This window comes from Alligator mississippiensis, chromosome 10, assembly GCF_030867095.1.
Source record: "Alligator mississippiensis isolate rAllMis1 chromosome 10, rAllMis1, whole genome shotgun sequence".
In the NCBI taxonomy this organism is placed as follows: domain Eukaryota; kingdom Metazoa; phylum Chordata; order Crocodylia; family Alligatoridae; genus Alligator; species Alligator mississippiensis.
The window spans coordinates 5,065,280-5,081,657 of NC_081833.1; the positions used below are offsets into that span (position 1 = coordinate 5,065,280).

Here is a 16,378-nt window from a genome sequence, read left to right on the forward strand (position 1 = left end):
CTTGCAGAAAAAGCCTTCGCCTTTTAGGAACTGCTGGTGTAGATCCTACACCAGCAGTAAACAGTGTTCCCCTGGGAGGACGAGATGTTATGTTGCCATGGAGCGGGATCAAAAGGACCAGAAGAAGAAAGCAGTGCAGGAAGCTCAAAGCTGTTGTTTCCTAAAGACTGCAGAGGTAGGAACTTGAAAGGGGAAACACTTAAGGGGTTGAAATGCCTAAGTTGCAGGTGCCTGGTCTCTGCAGCGGAAGCCAGTGGCCTGCGTTGGGGGCCCAGGCGCCCTATGCAGTGCACGTGCAGTCAGGTTCCTCGCAACAGGACCTGCCACAGCTGGCAGGCTGCAGGTGTGGCTGCCTGGAGCTGGCCAATGCTCAGCACTGAGGACAAGCCCCAGCCCTGCATCCTGCTGATGGCTTGGGATCCCGACCCTGACACCTCTCCTGAAGGTAAGTGTCAGCTTCTCTTTCCCAGAACAGAGCAGAGAGCAGCGGCCTCCTTGTCAGCCTCTCCCTGGGCTCTATTCCTGCCTCAGCCTGAGGGGGGGTGAATCTCCACCGGGGGAGCCCTAACCACTGGGCTATCAGCGGTGAGGGTGGCAGCACTCTCCATCCCCTCTTGAAGCCGTACCAGAGTAGACAATGAAGGTTATGGACCCAGAACCAGTGGTTACTGCACTTGTGTGGGAGGTGGAGGGAGTCTGGGTTTGGTCCTTGCTCTAAACGCTGATCGCGCACTTCGGTTGAATACAGCCATTGTTGGATGAGAAGGAAGTTGCTGTCCTGTGGGAATGTGGACAGCCTGGGACAAAGACACTGAGCAAGGCGCTAAGGCAGATTTCATGCCAGTGGCTTATCTAGTGCGTGATGGCTGTGTGGCCACAAGGCTGGCGCCTGGCCAGCTCTAACAGCAAACACTGTGACCCCTTTTAGTGTTCATGAGCTCCGCGCTTGGCCAATGAGGAAACGCCAGACTCATACATGCGGCCCAGCTTGGAGCATGCAGTCTGATAAACGCACAACCTCAGAGTTCGTGAGCATGGAGGGGTTCTTTTTCTGTCTGCACAAGACTGAAAATAAGATAGGATGATCTCACGGCATCTCATTTAATGAGACCAACTGAGACAGGAGAAGGAAAGGGCCTTCGTTGCGACTTCCAGAAATCGGGAGTGCATGCTGTACTGACAGCAAAAAATCTACCATGAGGAGTGAGGGCTTCTCTGGGGACTTATTACAGCATTACACATGGCACAGAAATGACTGCACTTTAATGAAGCCTGTGACTGGAAGTTACAAAGTGATAACTCACGATGCTAAGCAGTTTAATTAGATTATAATTCACTCTGCTTGGTTTTGAGACTAGTTTGTCACAGGAACTTGGATGTCTGATTCAGACACTGCTTATATTGATGCATGAGGGCTGAGACGGATGTTATACACACAGCTGCCAGGAGGATAGTATTGGTTTAGCACTTGAATTCTTTGGCTGATGGAAATGGTCTGCAAACTCTTTAAGCCTACGCTTGGAGCTGTACCACCGGTCACAGAGAAGGCTGAATGCTTACTCTCTGTGAGCGGGACTGTTTAAGGATTTCTGTGGTGATGCCAGCTGGTGAGCACTGCCTTTGGTATTTCAAATGCTAACACATCACTTCATGACCAACGCTGCTGGAACCAAGAGCACCCTTATCTCACTGTATAACCCTTGCTTTCATCAAACCTCCTGCTAACCAGGTTATGGGGGAAAAAGGTAGGAGGAAGTGCTGCATTGCATCAGCTCTGTGGTCCATCTAGTCCAGATCCCTGTCTCCAGAGGTCAGCACCGGATCTTTCCAGTGAAAGAGACTCTACAAGAGGCAGATGTCTATTGATCTTCCTCCCTAGGTCTGGCCTCCATGCCCAGTGGGGACTGGCTTTGAGCCCTGAAGCAGTAGGTACCATTATAATCCTATTCTTATCCCTTAATTTCCAACTCCTCTGAATAATACATGAGATTTCACTACAATTGCTACTTGACTCCATAATAGGCAACAAGAGACTAGGAGGTAGATAAAATATTCATTTGCAATAGAAGAGCAATCTTAGAAAACTAGATCTATACAGTATTTTATACACAGGATTTCAGCTCTGTCCCCCTCGCACAGCTGCTGCTTCCCAGGAGCTTTGGACTGACAAGGAATAACTGCACATGGTCCACAAGACACTGAAAGGGGCTTCTGCACCACTTCCCAAGGGGAGTCTCTCCAGTCCGAGAGGCTCCTGCTGGGCTGGCAGTCCATGCTGCAGCTCTGCCCAGGGCAGCTGTGGGAAGAAGCCTTTGTGGTTGAGCTGGGGTAGGTGGGGAAGCAGTGGCCTAGCATGAACACGCAAACTCCGCTCTGAGTTCAAGAGGGGGGAAAGCATCTAGCAGTGACCAGCTCTGGCCAATACAAGGGCCACCTAAGGCAAGACGGTAAAGTATAGCTTGTTCCTCAAACCCTCCCCTCACTGAGGAGTTTAAACAGCCCACATCCTTTAACTGCGCCCACAGGAAAGCTGAGGGTTCTCCACTACTCGCTATGGCACTAGCTTCATGGAACCACTATAAGTCAGGTTTAAAAGAGAAGCTACGCTGTGCCTTGGCTAGCTTTTTAGTTGCTTGCTAGACAGGGTAGCTCTCAGTACTTAACAGCAGAGTCCCTACACACGCTTACTGGAACCTGCCAGCCAGCTTTGGTTCTAAAGCAGTACCACAGCGAGCAAATCCAGCCCAAGCAGAGCAGCTGGATTCTCTAGGATATGGAACTGAAAGGCTGATGCCCTCTGGGGCTACTAACCCACTGCCTTGTTGCCTTAAGGGTCCAGCCAGAAGGACACCTTAGAGCAAAGCAGTTGGGTTAGCTTTACTGTGGCAGACAGCTGCGTTGCTCCTGTATATTAGGCTCCGGAGCTAGGACAAACGTGGAGCCTGTAGAGAGGTGGGTTGCCATTTTGAAAATCCCAAGGAAAAGTGCAGAATAAATACTAAGAGCAGAAGGGTGTCACTCTCTTCCTTCCTAAATACGAGACAGTAGAAAAGAGTGCTACAAATTTACAGGCATTTTCCAAGTGCTCCCATACGGCATTACCAGGCTGACCATGTGCCTGATGCCTCGTTTCTCTAATAGAATTACATCCTGTTAAATACCCCCCGGCCGTCTCCTCTCATTACAAAATGGAAACCGCAGATTTCACTGAACATAAATAAAACGCCTGGTTCCGTCGCAGGTCAGGCCACGGCTGTGAGAGCGGAGCCATGCAGTCTGCACCTGTCCCTCAGCTCACTGATGGAGATGCGCCCGGTCATCGGGGCGCTTGATGTGGATCCTCCGCACGCGCTCGATGCGCTCCCGCTCTTCGTCCTCATCCAGGTGATGGGAGCGGCCTGCTGCCCCACCCGTGGCCTCCAGCAGGGCGTTGTCGGGGCCTCGGCCATCCTGAGACTCGTAGAGCAGAATATTCAGCGTCTCTTCATATATGCGAGCTTCGGGGAACTCCACCTGGACGCCCAGAACAGGCAGAGATTAGGAGAGGTGAGACACACGTTGCTGGCTGGTGTGAACTTCAGCCCAGCCCTGACATTTTCTCTCCCTCTCCATGCTCTGGGGATGGCAGTACTTTGAACTGAGTGTGAAATCCAGCAAAAGCCAGACATTAAGAGGAACTCTTTTCAGCAGCTATGTTTAACCTTCTGCTGGCTTTCACCTCGGGCATGCAAGAGCTGGTATCCCCCAAACTGAGTCATTACTGCCTAAGGGGCAGACAGCAGCAGGATCCTCTCTGAACAGGTAAGACCCTATGTGAATGGAAGGCTACTGCTTTTCATAAATTCTCTACACAGGAACCTGAAAACAGTGAGTGCATGACTGGGCTCAGCGATCAGTCTATCTGCTCTGTGGTAGATCAGGACCCCGTTGAGCAAGCCACTACAAGCTAAAATCCCTTCCCCAAAGAACAGTGGTAGGTTTGACTGTCCTGTTTTATACTCTCTCCCTTTTGCCAGGCATTGATGGTCCAGGGAGACTAGGGTATTAAAGAGAGTCCTCAAACCAGAAGGCCGTAGGCCAGTCTGATGGTAGTGGAGGTCAGCTGCTAGGGAGCGCTAGTGGGTTTCCTGCCTACCTTTGTCTGCTTCTTCTCAGTGGCGTAGACGATGGAAGTGCAGCAGACTTCAGCAATCTTCCGACCCTGTCCGTAGAAAGACCAGCAGCAAATCTCATCTCCAATCACATCCTTTATGAAAAGGACTCTCCCATTAAACCGCAAGGACAGCTTATCGAACAGCTCAATGTTCTTCAGCATATTGTCATCAGAATTGCTGTGTAACACCAAAAGAGTCTCAATGAGAGTCCAGGCAGAAAGGAGGATTCAGGGCAACTAATGGTTGCGGATGCTTAAAGGTCTTGCTTCTGGGGCTATCATGTGATAGTGAATGACATGCCCCTAAGACCAGAGGAAAGCCTCCTGCTGAAGGCTGGCCTTCAGGGGTTCTGCGTAATATTGCTAAAGGACACTGTACCTATGTATAAAAAGCCATCACCCTAACTAAAATATTTTTCAGCTCAAGCTGAGCATCTGCTAGGCTGTGACCATGACACATGATGCGAGTCCAATATGGACAAAGACAAGACCCCAACCCGACTGTTTTATCAGCTGTTATAAAACTGCCTCGCTCAGAAGTATGTTGGCAGCTAGCCAGAGGTCAAAGGGCTCTGCCAGGTCTCATGACGGCGGTGAATGGTCTATGGAGGACACAAGTCAACACCGGTGTGTACTAGAGGCAGCTGGTTCCCAATTAAACTATATGTTGTCAGTAGCTTTTAACTGGGGAAAGGTCACTCCCTTTTAAGCTAGTTAACAGTGAATCCATGAAGTACGTGGGGAGGAAAAAGCAGTCACTGCCCATTAACAATACTGTTGGCTGGCTCTGAGCAAAGGGAAGGCAACTGCTGCTCCATGAATCTGATTTACACATTTTTTAAAAATCCCAGTGGAAGTGGTTGGTACAGTTGAAGTCAGGAGACTTTACCTGGTGTAGGAATATTTGTTGTTACTTCTGTTATACAGCAACTTCACTGCCGGCTGCAGAGAGAAAGCATGGTTAGAGCAATTTTTAACTGGCTACAGTTACAGTACAGCTGGGGGTTTACTCGGAAAAAGATGTGTGTGCTGTGAGGTGAGTTCACTGCTGTGACAAGATGCTGGAGTAACAACCCTTCAAGCAGGTTTCTGTTCATCCCCAGGATAGAAACAGCAAGAGCTTTCCCAACAGGCATCTCTTATCAGGCCTGGAGAGGGCTTCCCTGCTGGGAGGACCAGGTCAGAATTCAGTCTCTGCTGCCCTTTGTCCTTTCCGTCTCTGCCGGGAGCAGCGTGGCGATCAGCTACTAGAAACTGGAGCTGCCGACTCATTCCATCTGAGGTAAGTGTCAGCCCCTCCCAGCGTGGGCTGGTAAAGCAGATGAAAGGCTCTGAAATATCCTGTTACAGAACCCTTACGTCAGCCTGCCCTCTGCGTTCCCTGTATTTTGTTTAGACCTAGCTTCGTTGCATCTGATCTCTGATTCACGTGGAGCGCTCAAGCTGAGCACGTATCACTGCGGGATTAAACTACTGTGCTCCAGAGAGTGCCTGGCAATGGTGAGGGAGAGCCCGCCCCCGCGCCCCCCACCGCAGGGACGTGGCCCAGCCCATGCCTCCTTACCTTATTAGACGTTGCTATGAGTTTCTGCTCTTCCTTGGAAGATGTGATGACTGGCACCTTGCAGAAGGGCTCATACGCGTCTTTGTTCTGCTGAGACAAAGCCAGCAATGAGAGGAAACTGATGTCAGGGCCTTCCTCCATCCTGACGCCTGCTGTTAGCCAGAGCAGTGGCTCGTCATCTGGAGCTTGGCAGTGGCCTGCCTCTCCGCAGACACGACAGAGTATGGGGGCACTACCTGCTGCTTCCCATCTCAACCCTGCCCACTGAGGGGAGGAGCTGTAAGAGAGACTGCTGTGGTGTCTTTGGGAAACTGGGCCCTATGCCCAGAACCACATTAATTCATGGGTTCTATCTACCTGTGCCTAAGGCGCTGGCTTTTGGGGTCATGTGTCATGACTCCTCTTTCATTTATGGGAGTTTTTCTAGCCTGTTGACATTTTCTTTTTCCGCAGTATAACTGCTGCAGGGAGGGTTGGGAGGGCTTGTCTGCTCTGCATTTAACAGAGTCACCCTGCAGTTGAGACATGCAGCCACACGATATAAATCTTATTATGCCACCATCTTCTTGTGCTCTGGATGATGCTGGAGATACAGGTGACAGAAGGCTGGAAGCCAGGCCTCTTCATGCCAGACACGGAGAAGACAATGAGGGATCGTGAATACCCTGGAGCAGGGCCAGAAACCCAGCCCTGTGACCAGTCGGCCTGCGCACACCCAGCCGGGAGCTGGAGAAGAGTGGGAGCAGCTGTTAGCTTATGCTGGGTTTCCGTTATGGAAAGAGGGTAGTGCCGTCAAGAGACGTAACTGGTAGTTGGTGGGTCTGCTCAGGGCTCCTCCATATGGGGAGGATGCAAGCCAGTGGCATTTCCTTCATGTACACAAGACAGGGGTTCTGCTCAGCTCACATCTAAGCATTTTAAACGTCCCTCAATGCTCCTCACCCACCTACAGAGCACAGACTGTATATTTCTCTCCTCCTGTATCCAGTCTGCCGCTACAACACTTCAATGCCATAAGCTCAAAATAGCAGCCACTCCTGAGAGAGGATACCACCATCTGCCTCCCCTTCCACTGCTCCCTCCTCCATGTGCTTTCCCTTTCAGCCTGCCAGGATCAATACATTACTTCCTAGCATGGAAATACCTTCTGAGGACCCAGCGCTATGTGGAAAAGTGATGCAGCGACGACAAAGCCCAGCGACCTTTGTACATGGGAGAGGAGCCATGTACTTTGCACATGGCAAAGTAGCACCCTGCCATGTGGACAAGCTCAGTCAGAGGGTTGGAACAAGGACTTGGAAGCATTAATGGTCCCAAGCGAGCAGCCAGTTTCCCTCAGCACCACCCACCTAGGAAGGGGGCCTGATGGAACAGGTGGACGGGACTGAACCTTCAAGCAGCTGGGGCTGATGCCAGGACTCCTCACTAGCCCCATAGTAAGGAGGCTGACACCTACCTGCAGGGCGGCCTGGCACTCGTCCACCAAACCCTGCACCAGGTAGTACTTGGCCTCAGCCAGCAACTCTTCAATCTCTCTGCGGCTCTCGGGAAGCGGCACGGCTCCATCACGCAGATAGTTTAAGATGGTTCCAAAGTGTTTCCCACAGCGGTCGATCAGAATCCAGCCTGGGAAGGGACAAAGTGGGGCACAGCTGGAGAGGAGGAAGGGAAAGCTTGGCAAAATCCCTCACCCTCCTTGGCCAGAGGAGCCAGCTGGCCAGGACGTAGGCACAATGTGCTGCAGCATGATGGACAGGAGGGTCTCATATGCGGCTTGCACTGGAGGCTGCCGGGTGACTGACTCCAGAATCCCAGCTCTCTGCCCGAGCTGGCAACCAGCCCAGCAGCAGGCTGCACTTGCACAGGGAATCTGCTCTGTCTGCATCTCCCACACTCCTTTAAGTGTGTGTGTGGGGGGAGGCAGGAAGCTCATTTTGTTTCCTTCAGCTCCCCAGCCACAAGCGAATGGCTAAAACTGAAATAGTGACAACATCAGTAGCTGCTCGCCTCAAACCAAGCAGCTGAGATCTGTTTCTTCTGTGGTATCCACACATTCCTTCCCCGGGAATCCTGCCTCCATTTGCGGAGCTGTTCGCCTACTCCCCTGCCCACCCAGCATGCCACCTCCCACAGAAACAGCTACCAGGACAACTTTGTATGGTTGCGGCTGAGAAGATACCTGAATGGGGCAGAAGAGAAGACTCGCCAGCTGGACGGAGCCTGTGGAAGCTATGGCTGGTCAAGAATGGACATGGGAAAAGAAACCTGGGAATCTGAACTCCTGGTGCCCCATCACAGCTCCTAGACCCAGGTTTCCGGTGGCCTACAGCTTCCCTGCTTCAGGAGCACTGATGAATGGTTAAGCCAACTGGAACTGTGTGTTGTTCTGCAACAGACTTCCCCTCCCACAACACAGACTAACATGTGTTTCTTGCCCCACGCCTGGATGCTGAAGAAGTGCTTTGCCTACCCCATCCCCAGACACTTGGGGGACTGCTTGACTGCTGCCCTAGCTTTACTTTTAACAGCAGCAAGGGAAGATGTCGGTTGAAATGAACCCCCCCCCCATATATGAAGGCTGAAGAGGAAGGAGAAAACCAACTAGCAGATGCTCCAGATTTGGGGCTGTATCCCTTTCACCCCCATTCCAATGTCATTCCTTCCAACCAGCATTGAACCAGAAGAGCAGCACTGAACTAACTACCAGCAGCCTGTTTCTAAAATTCCCATAGGAAAGGCAATCTCATGCTGACAAGAACGCTTTGTAGCAGTATTTGCCGGGAGTACTAATGGAGATGAGAAGAAGTTCCAGCAAGAACGAGAGTGTTTTTCCTTGTGTAAATCTGTGAACAGTGTGTCAGTGTTTCACCTCTAATACCCAGGCCTCTCCTGAACCGGACCAAATGAACACTGAAAGGTGCTGTGCAATCTGGAGGCTCAAGTTTCCATAAACTACCAAAAAAGCCTTTTATGGGCTTGGACTCAGGAATGCACTAAGGAAATACTTGTGGGAAAGGATTCATATTTTGGACAAATAAGGGAAAGCAGGGAAAATGCACATCGGATGTTTTGAATGAGTGAAATTACAAGTAAACCCCAATTTATTTGGGTAATGCTTTGGGTGCAGCATAAGCTTTGCCTGCTGTTCAGCTAATTAGTAAGACTCCAGCAGGACTCTTCCATGCGTTTTTCCTCCACACCTTTTAATGTAGATGTAAGGCTGGGGTCAGCGTCTGGGTCCATAGGGGCTGCAAGGAGCCAGGATGGAAATGTAGACCTGTCGCAAACCAATGAAGGGATGAAAGAACATGTAGTGTAGATGGCAGTGCTCCAAGACAACAATACATGCAATATCTTGCTGCAGCAGAAGTGAGGATCTTTGTCTCGTGCAGAGATACCCCAAGTGGCGGTATGTCACCGAAAGGGGGAAGAGAGCATAAAACAGGGCAGTAAACAAAGGTCTCATCCACCCAAAGCCCACAGCTACAATGGGCTAAACAGCTGGTAACACAAGCATCTAGGGATGGAAAAGGGGCATGTCCTGAGCATAGGGCTAGGATCCCAAGCCTCCCCAGCTCCCAGCTGACTGTGATGCCTCCTGTGGACTGGGTAAGCCAACTTCTCCAGGCTGCTGGGAGGAAAAACCACAGCAGGAGTGCTAACTTCCCAATGCCCCCAGGCAGTGGTAGGGAGGGTGAGAGAGAGTTTCCAGTGCCAAATACAGAGAAAGCGCAGAGATAGTTAGCAACCCCATTGGAGTGACTTCACAAGAGCTTCTGCTCTGTCCAGCTAGCCTCAACACACAGCCTAAAGGCAATGACTAAGCCAAAAGAAGGGTGCCAGCTGCCACTCGGTCTGACCCAGGCAGAACTGGAAAAGCAGATTTCACAGCTGAGTTTTAATCACTGTAATACAAAAATGCCTGTGGGACTTAATATCCCCAGATGGTATAATAAAGATATGCTAGACTGTTAAAAAAGATGAGAATTTAATCTGCTCTACGAAGATGGCACCCAAATACTGAAACCAAAGCAAGCTGCACCTTCTGGCCAAGGCTAAACAAGTAAAATAGCACTGTGGCACTGAAGGCAAGAGAGCTAGAGTGCTCCTTCTTAAAGCAGATGAGGCTAAACATTTCCTCTCAAATGCTGTGCAGAAGGCTGGGGACACACACACGGGGACTAACTAGTCTCACTGGAGAGCTCTGGGAGGAGACAGCATGCTCCCACAAAGAGCCTTTCTTCTATCCTGCCGCAGCAGTAAGATGCAGATTTGTCAAGGTTGCAACCAAACCTGCCAACTAAATGGAGGCACCTGCCAAGCACAGCCAGAGAATGGGGGAGTTTCTCCTGTGGGCTGAGAAGTATATTTCTGTTTAGGTAAGGGAAGAGCCTAAGTAATGGCAATTGGAGCCAAAGAAATAGGAGGATTTTCCATGTGAAAGATGCCGCAGCTTGTTTAAATAAGTTCCCTCGTTCTTTCCATGTTCTTCAAGTTAAACTGCTCTTCCTGGAAACGCTTCTTATTTGTACCAGTTTGGGTGTGACTGAATACAAATATTTCGAAAGCTTTCAGATAAGAGTGCCTTCCTTTACAGCTCTGTTGCTATTGTCCCGATTTCCAAATACACTCCCAAGAAATTCCAGGGAGTGGAAGATAAAAGTATGAACCACTGCAGCATGAAATATAAAATAAGTAGTGTTAAGGTCCCAGTAAAACACGAGCGCTGGCTAGCAAATGAGGCATTTTCACAACAGGACTGAGATTCACAAGTCTTACAGCCAAAACTTGGTACACTTCAAGTCTTTATGCTCCTCTTAACGATATCGATTTCAATTCCTTCCCTGATAGGAAAGTGAATGTGTCCCTTCACAGAAAAGCCAAGTCCACATTCTAAGGACACACGGTATTAGCATTCTGCACTGAGACCATGCGTCTGACACCATTTATCAGCAAGTGAGGCGTTCTCCCTGAAGGACCTGGGGAAATAGCATTTGCACACCAAGATGGAAGTGCCCAACGCTGCTATTATATTGGTTCTTTCAGTGCAGCATTACACTTGTTACTGCTGAAATCCTCACCACTGCTGCAGAACGACTAGATTGCTGTACCGTGCTTGGTACGTTGCAGTACTGTGTTGTCTCCTAAGTGAAAGTAAGTGGTTGAGTAGGTGGCATTCTTTCCGCACAATCCGTACTGAATCAGAGCTCCGCTGTGGTGTTGGCAGCTGTGTTGCTCCATAGAGTCTCTCAGAGGAATGGTAATAACAGCCCCAGGGTAAGTAAACTTCCATGAGACTTTCCAATAATTGTAGCTAATTTGGACAGTTATAGCCCACCTACTCACCTACGATTCCTCTGTGTTCCCCATGGGAAAGGGAATTCGTCAGTCCCTATCCTAAAGCTTCTGAGCAATGTTCTGTACCATTAAACTCCCACCATGTCCCACTCCAGAGACATCCGATTATTTAGGGCCAGGCGACATCTTTTAGCATTCATTCTACTCAATACCTGAAAACTTACAAAAGCTCTACATAAAAACTGAAACTTGTTTCCCTGGCTGCGTAGAGGTAAGCACTCTACCTAAAACAGCAATGTCTAAATTAAATGATATTGCCCCTCTCACAAGTTATCCATTAATTCACCACCACCTCTCACAGGCGAATGTTGTGAGGGCTCTGTCAAAACTACTCCTTATTTCTCACCAGCTCTAAATGCGAGAAGTCTTTGCACTGAAAACCCAGGTTGAAATCTTCTGGCCAAGGGGTACTAGGCTTCGGACCAGTTGAAATGACATGTTCAAACATAAATATATTCACCAGCGGAATGGTGGTTGAAAGCTCCTAAGATCAGTCCGCTAATAAACTATGGATAAGGACCATCAGTCTAAACTTGCAAACAAGAAAGCAGACAGAGGCCACATCTACATGAGATTGCAGACACAAGTACTAAATGATTGCATGGTAACTGGGGTTACTATGCAGTAGCGTCACTGAATGGCTTTTAAGTGATGCTGACTGTGCAGAACCTCATTACTTCGTGCCATGCAATGCTACTGCACAATAGTAACAAGCTACCGCAGAGACACCATCTTGTGTAGATGTGGCCAGTGTGCGTGCAAAATTGCAACACCCAAATAGAAACCTGTTTTTGGAATGGCAAACAGTGATACTCCTAAATTTGGGAAGGCTGATATAAGACGGGGCCTTATATTCTGAACAGCTACTAACAAACTTTGCAGCCTAAATTAATTAGTACATCTAATCAAAAAAACAAAACAAGCTTTAGTAAGGTTGGTGTAGGTATATTTCAGAAGAAAGTAAGTCAGTTTGAAGCACAGTCTTTTGAAAAAGCACAATTATGCACATTCCAGATTCTCTATAATCAAACCCACCTAAAGAGAGAGAGAGACTCCTTCACTAGCTGTTCTACAGATTAATTGCAGGTTTTTGCTTGGCTGCTCTGGTCTACATGAGTTAGTAAGCACACTGCTGTCAGTAAGCCGAATGCCACGTCCTACTGCTTCCCTGGTTTGTTTTCTAGAATCCAAAAATAAATACTCTTGCAAGCAAGATGAAGTTACACAGGGGTGGGCAAAACGCAGCCCACCAGGCCATTCTATCTGACCCGCGGGGCCCCTAAAAATTTAGAAAATTAATATTGATCTGTCCCTGGCTGCCCGTCATGTGGCCCTTGAGGCTTGCCAAAACTCAGTAGTGGCCCTCCACCCGAAATACTTGTCTGCCCCTGACAGCACCCTTTCATCCAAGGATCTCAGAAGGGATTTACCCATACCAAGGTTCACAGCCTTCAACAGGTAAGTTTTTTTAGCCTCATAGTAAAGGAGAAGAAATTAGACATGTCAATTAATGTTTGGGAATTGAACTAAAAAAGCAAATTCTGACTCTTAACCCCTTGTTCTAGCCACAACATAGCACTCTTCCATAGAACTGAAGTACTTAAGAGTAGGCTTTTAAAAAAGATTAGAAGTTGGAACAATGGTCCTTGACTAGGACCTTGGGACTTTACTGTCCTCTGAATAAAGGGGAGAAAGGGAAAGTTGCAACTTTCTATGAAGCCGGTTTTGTGCCTTTTCTCAGAGGTACAGACTGTTAGCCACAGTCAAAATTAGCCAGATTTCTCTGAGTCTATGATGCATCCACTTCCTAATGCTTGTGGCAAACTAAGTTCTGTTATCCCTAGAGAAGGTGACACATGGCTGTCAGCAACGCAAACAGTTGTCTTTACCTTCACTGTCAGTGAGAACCTCCATGCGGCCACTGAACATAGCTTTGAGCATAGTGTCCTGTTTGGTCAGGGTCTGCATTGTAGTGTAGTAGAGAGCGCCGCCTACGTTCAGCTTCACATACTTGGAACTGGGACTGGACCCTTTGAAAGAGGTGGTGCGGGTGGCGGCTGCTGGCACTGTTGAGCTCACCACGCTTTCTCCCGACATCTCTTCCTGCAACAAAGGGGTGACCCATGAGACCCAGCGTGCGGCGCAACGTGCTCTTCCTGCCTTTCCTAGACAAGTACCAGCACTGTGCTGCTGTTGTACAGCCCTGCCAGGGAGCACGTGGCGCCTCAAACTTGCTGGCTCTTTGTTTTACAAATGCAGAAACTAAAGTCCTAAGAATCGCAGCCCTGCCTAAGCTTGTGAAGCTGGCAGCAAACCTGGGTCTGTCTCCAGCTCTTAATACCACTAAGCCCCACCCTTGAGCAACTGCTGCTCCTAAATCAGTGGGTCATAATCCCAGAGGAAGGAGGGCAGGATTCTTGCTAGTGCCTTTTGCAAAGCGCTGCCCAGCTTCCTGGCCTTAAACAGAAGAACATAAGCAGAGCTATACTGCGTCAGACCAAAGGTTCACCTAGCCTAGGATCCTCTCTGGGCAATTTCACTGGTTGGCATCCACAGGCTCCTTTAATTCATTCAGGTGGGGGGCAGTGGGTGCTGTCCAGTGCGCCCCTTCCAGATTCCTTGTTATTAGCCCGTGAACTTTGCTCCCTTCCCTGTTTTCTTGTTGTTTGTCCCCTGTATTTAGTCAGCGTGTTCCCCCTGGCCTCCCTTTAAAGGAGGATTATAGTTTAGCCTAAGCCCAGAGCCCTTGGGCACATCACATAGTCCTGTCTTCAACAACCCACTCCTGTCCCTGTAACTGCTTTAGCTGTCCCAACACATCTGTTGAGGCCCACTTAACAGCCCCCTATATGAACAGAGGGGGGTAACCGGTTCTTCATGGGCCCACGGCTGTGATCCTTGTGCACCAAAGGTCCTTTCTATGATCGCATATATTATATAATGAACTGGTAAACTGTGCCATAAATTAAGAAGAGCCACGCATGTGAGGTCACGATCACATGATAAAAATGCCCGTCTGGCTATAAAAAGAGCCAACTAGCTACCAAGCGAGTGCTTGAGAATGTGTAATATCACTGGTTTCTACCCAGCTTTGCTTTGAATGTGTAGCAGGGCCCAAGCCCTGGGTCAGACCCATGGTTCATCCACCCTAGTATCCGCTTACGAGTGCTAGGCTCTTACACACCTGCGGCGGCAGCTCCATAAATCTGGCGCAGCTCACGGACTCCCCCTTCCCCGAGCAGAGGGAGACCTTGGCGCCCCCCCGCCCGGAGCGCACCAGGCTGCAGCCCCTTCACCGCCTCGCCTGGACATCCCGCCAGGTCCCGGTGCCTTACTCCCCGCGCCTGTCTGTGTACGCCCTCCCCATCCACAGCCCCACCAAGTCCTGGGACCTCCTGGTCCACCCGACCAGGCTGCGGACGGGGTGGACCCCCAGGGATTGCGGGGCTGCTTTCCTGTCCCTGGTCCATTTACGTCTCGCTGGGCAGCTTCCGCTGGCCGCTCAGACGTGTTCGAGGCGAGCGGGCGCCGCGCAGCGCAGCGCGCTCCGCTCGGCCGGCGCCCCGCGTGGCTGCGCTCGGGCTGAACCCGTGCCGTTGCTCCCGTCCCTGCTCTGTATCCCGTTTGCCCGAGTCCTCTCGGACGTGCCCGTCGAGGCGGGGCTGCGGACCGGCAGCTCCAAAGGCCCCTCAGTCTACGTCGAGCAGCCGTGTCTCCCTCCTGCATCGGCAGCTGCGGCTGTCCAGAAACGAGGCGAGGATCCGAGGGGGATCCCTCTCGCCATGCGGTCGGGACAGAGGCGGGCGAGCTTTCCGCTGTGCCGCCACCTCTCTCCGGCCGAGGGAGCCGGTCCGGGACGGGAGCGCTTGCCCGGCCCCGCAACCGCGGGTCCGATAACGAAGAGACCGCCCCGGCACCGAGCCCCGGGGAGTCTGGCTGGGCTGGGCTGGGACAGGTCCCGGTTTGGGGGGGGAGGTGTCTTATTAACGCGGCTGCTGGGTGCGAGGGGGGCCTGGCCGCACCCCCCTGCCCCCCCATCCCCCTCGCATCCCACAACCCTTCTCCCAAATGTCCCCCACACCCCCCCCATTACCAGGGGGGCCCGTTGCCATAGCGACATCCCCTCATCCCCCCATGTCCCACAACCCTTCTCCCTCATGTCCCCCACCCCCCGTTACCAGGGTGTCCCGTTGCCGTAGCAACATCCCCCCCCCCCCCCCGAGGCCGCCCCGCGCTCACCATGAACAGCCCCGACGCAGCGCAGCAGCCAGGCCGGAAGCAGCCGGGGCGGGGCCACTTCCGCCCCTCTCCGTCCGTCATTTCCGGGTCCTGCCTGGAACCCCTTCCCCCCGGGGCGGGGCGGGGCGGGGCGGAACGCGGGCGCGCGGGGCGGCGCTGCCGGCGGAGCGCTGAGCGGGGGGCGCCGCCCCGCGGGGGAGGGTGCGGGTGCGGGTGCGGGTGCGGGGCGCCCGCGGGGCCGCGACCATGTTCAGCGCGAGCCAGTCGTCCCGCGCGCAGTTCCTGGACAAGGCGCGGCAGGCCCGCGAGGAGCGCCGCGGGCTGAAGGAGCGGGAGCGGGCCGCCGTGCAGATCCAGGCCCTGGCCCGGCGGTTCCTGTGCCGCTGCCGGCTGCAGAGGGAGATCAGGTGTGACAAGCCGCCCCCCGGGGCCCGCCGCGCGCCCCCCTCCCGCCCGCGGCGCCCGGCCGGGGGTTTCACCCGCTGTTTGGTTCCCCAGGAGAGACGTGGACGACTTCTTCGCGGGCGGCGAGGCCGGGGCGAGCAGGCGGAGCGCGCTGTCCGTCTTCAGGACCGCCCGGAAGCTGCTCTTCGTGTTCACCCTTCACCAGGACAAAGAGGTGAGGCGGCCGCTCGGCCCCGGGCACGTCCCTGCGGCCCCCGGCCACGGCGCCGTCCTCGCGGAGCGAGGCGCGTCGGGTCTCGTGGGGCACAACCGAGGAATCCTGCCTTCCCGGGACCAGCCGACGTCTGGGGCGGTTCGACGACAGACAGGCTTTTGGGTCCAGCTGATCTCTTTTATCGGACCCTGTCGGAGGCGGGTTGGTGTCGACCCGCCGCCAAGTGGGTCTGGTAAAAGAGACTCTCTCCTGGTGTTATCCTGTTTGTAAAACCAGGACCGGGGACGTCCGCGCCTCCCAGGGGAATGGCGAATTGTTAGGGAAAAACCCTTCTGGATATAAAAGTCCCGGAGCGATCTGATCGACTCTCGTTGCTGGCTCCTGGTTCCTTTTTCCCCACGCTCTCTCTGCTCTTTTCTGTTTAAGCGCACAGCGCTCGAGACGG

General features: G+C 52.1%; 2 protein-coding genes across 4 annotated transcripts in view; one reads left to right on the plus strand and one right to left on the minus strand.

Annotated features, from left to right (window-relative positions):
• Positions 1–1,246: 1,246 nt before the first annotated feature.
• On the minus strand, positions 1,247–15,420 carry KCTD10 (potassium channel tetramerization domain containing 10). 2 transcript variants are annotated; one of them, XM_059713407.1, is made up of 7 exons: positions 15,315–15,420; positions 12,965–13,178; positions 7,174–7,343; positions 5,718–5,804; positions 5,043–5,095; positions 4,136–4,331; positions 1,247–3,513 (listed from the first exon to the last, which is right to left on the minus strand). In XM_059713407.1, exons 1-7 carry the CDS (start codon positions 15,393–15,395, stop codon positions 3,295–3,297), a joined length of 1,020 nt encoding a protein of 339 aa, XP_059569390.1. In that variant the 5' UTR covers positions 15,396–15,420; the 3' UTR covers positions 1,247–3,294. The 2 variants fall into 2 exon arrangements, with proteins under 2 accessions (XP_059569390.1, XP_059569389.1); XM_059713406.1 differs by having other exon boundaries at positions 5,718–5,807.
• A 103-nt stretch (positions 15,421–15,523) lies between these two features.
• Positions 15,524–16,378, plus strand: part of UBE3B (ubiquitin protein ligase E3B) — a 28,600-nt gene continuing 27,745 nt past the window's right edge. For both annotated transcript variants that reach the window (XM_006264185.3, XM_059713401.1), the window contains exons 1-2: positions 15,524–15,721; positions 15,813–15,933. In XM_006264185.3, coding sequence (XP_006264247.2) covers positions 15,561–15,721; positions 15,813–15,933 — 282 coding nt within the window. In that variant the 5' untranslated portion in view covers positions 15,524–15,560. The remainder of the gene's footprint in view (positions 15,722–15,812; positions 15,934–16,378) is intronic.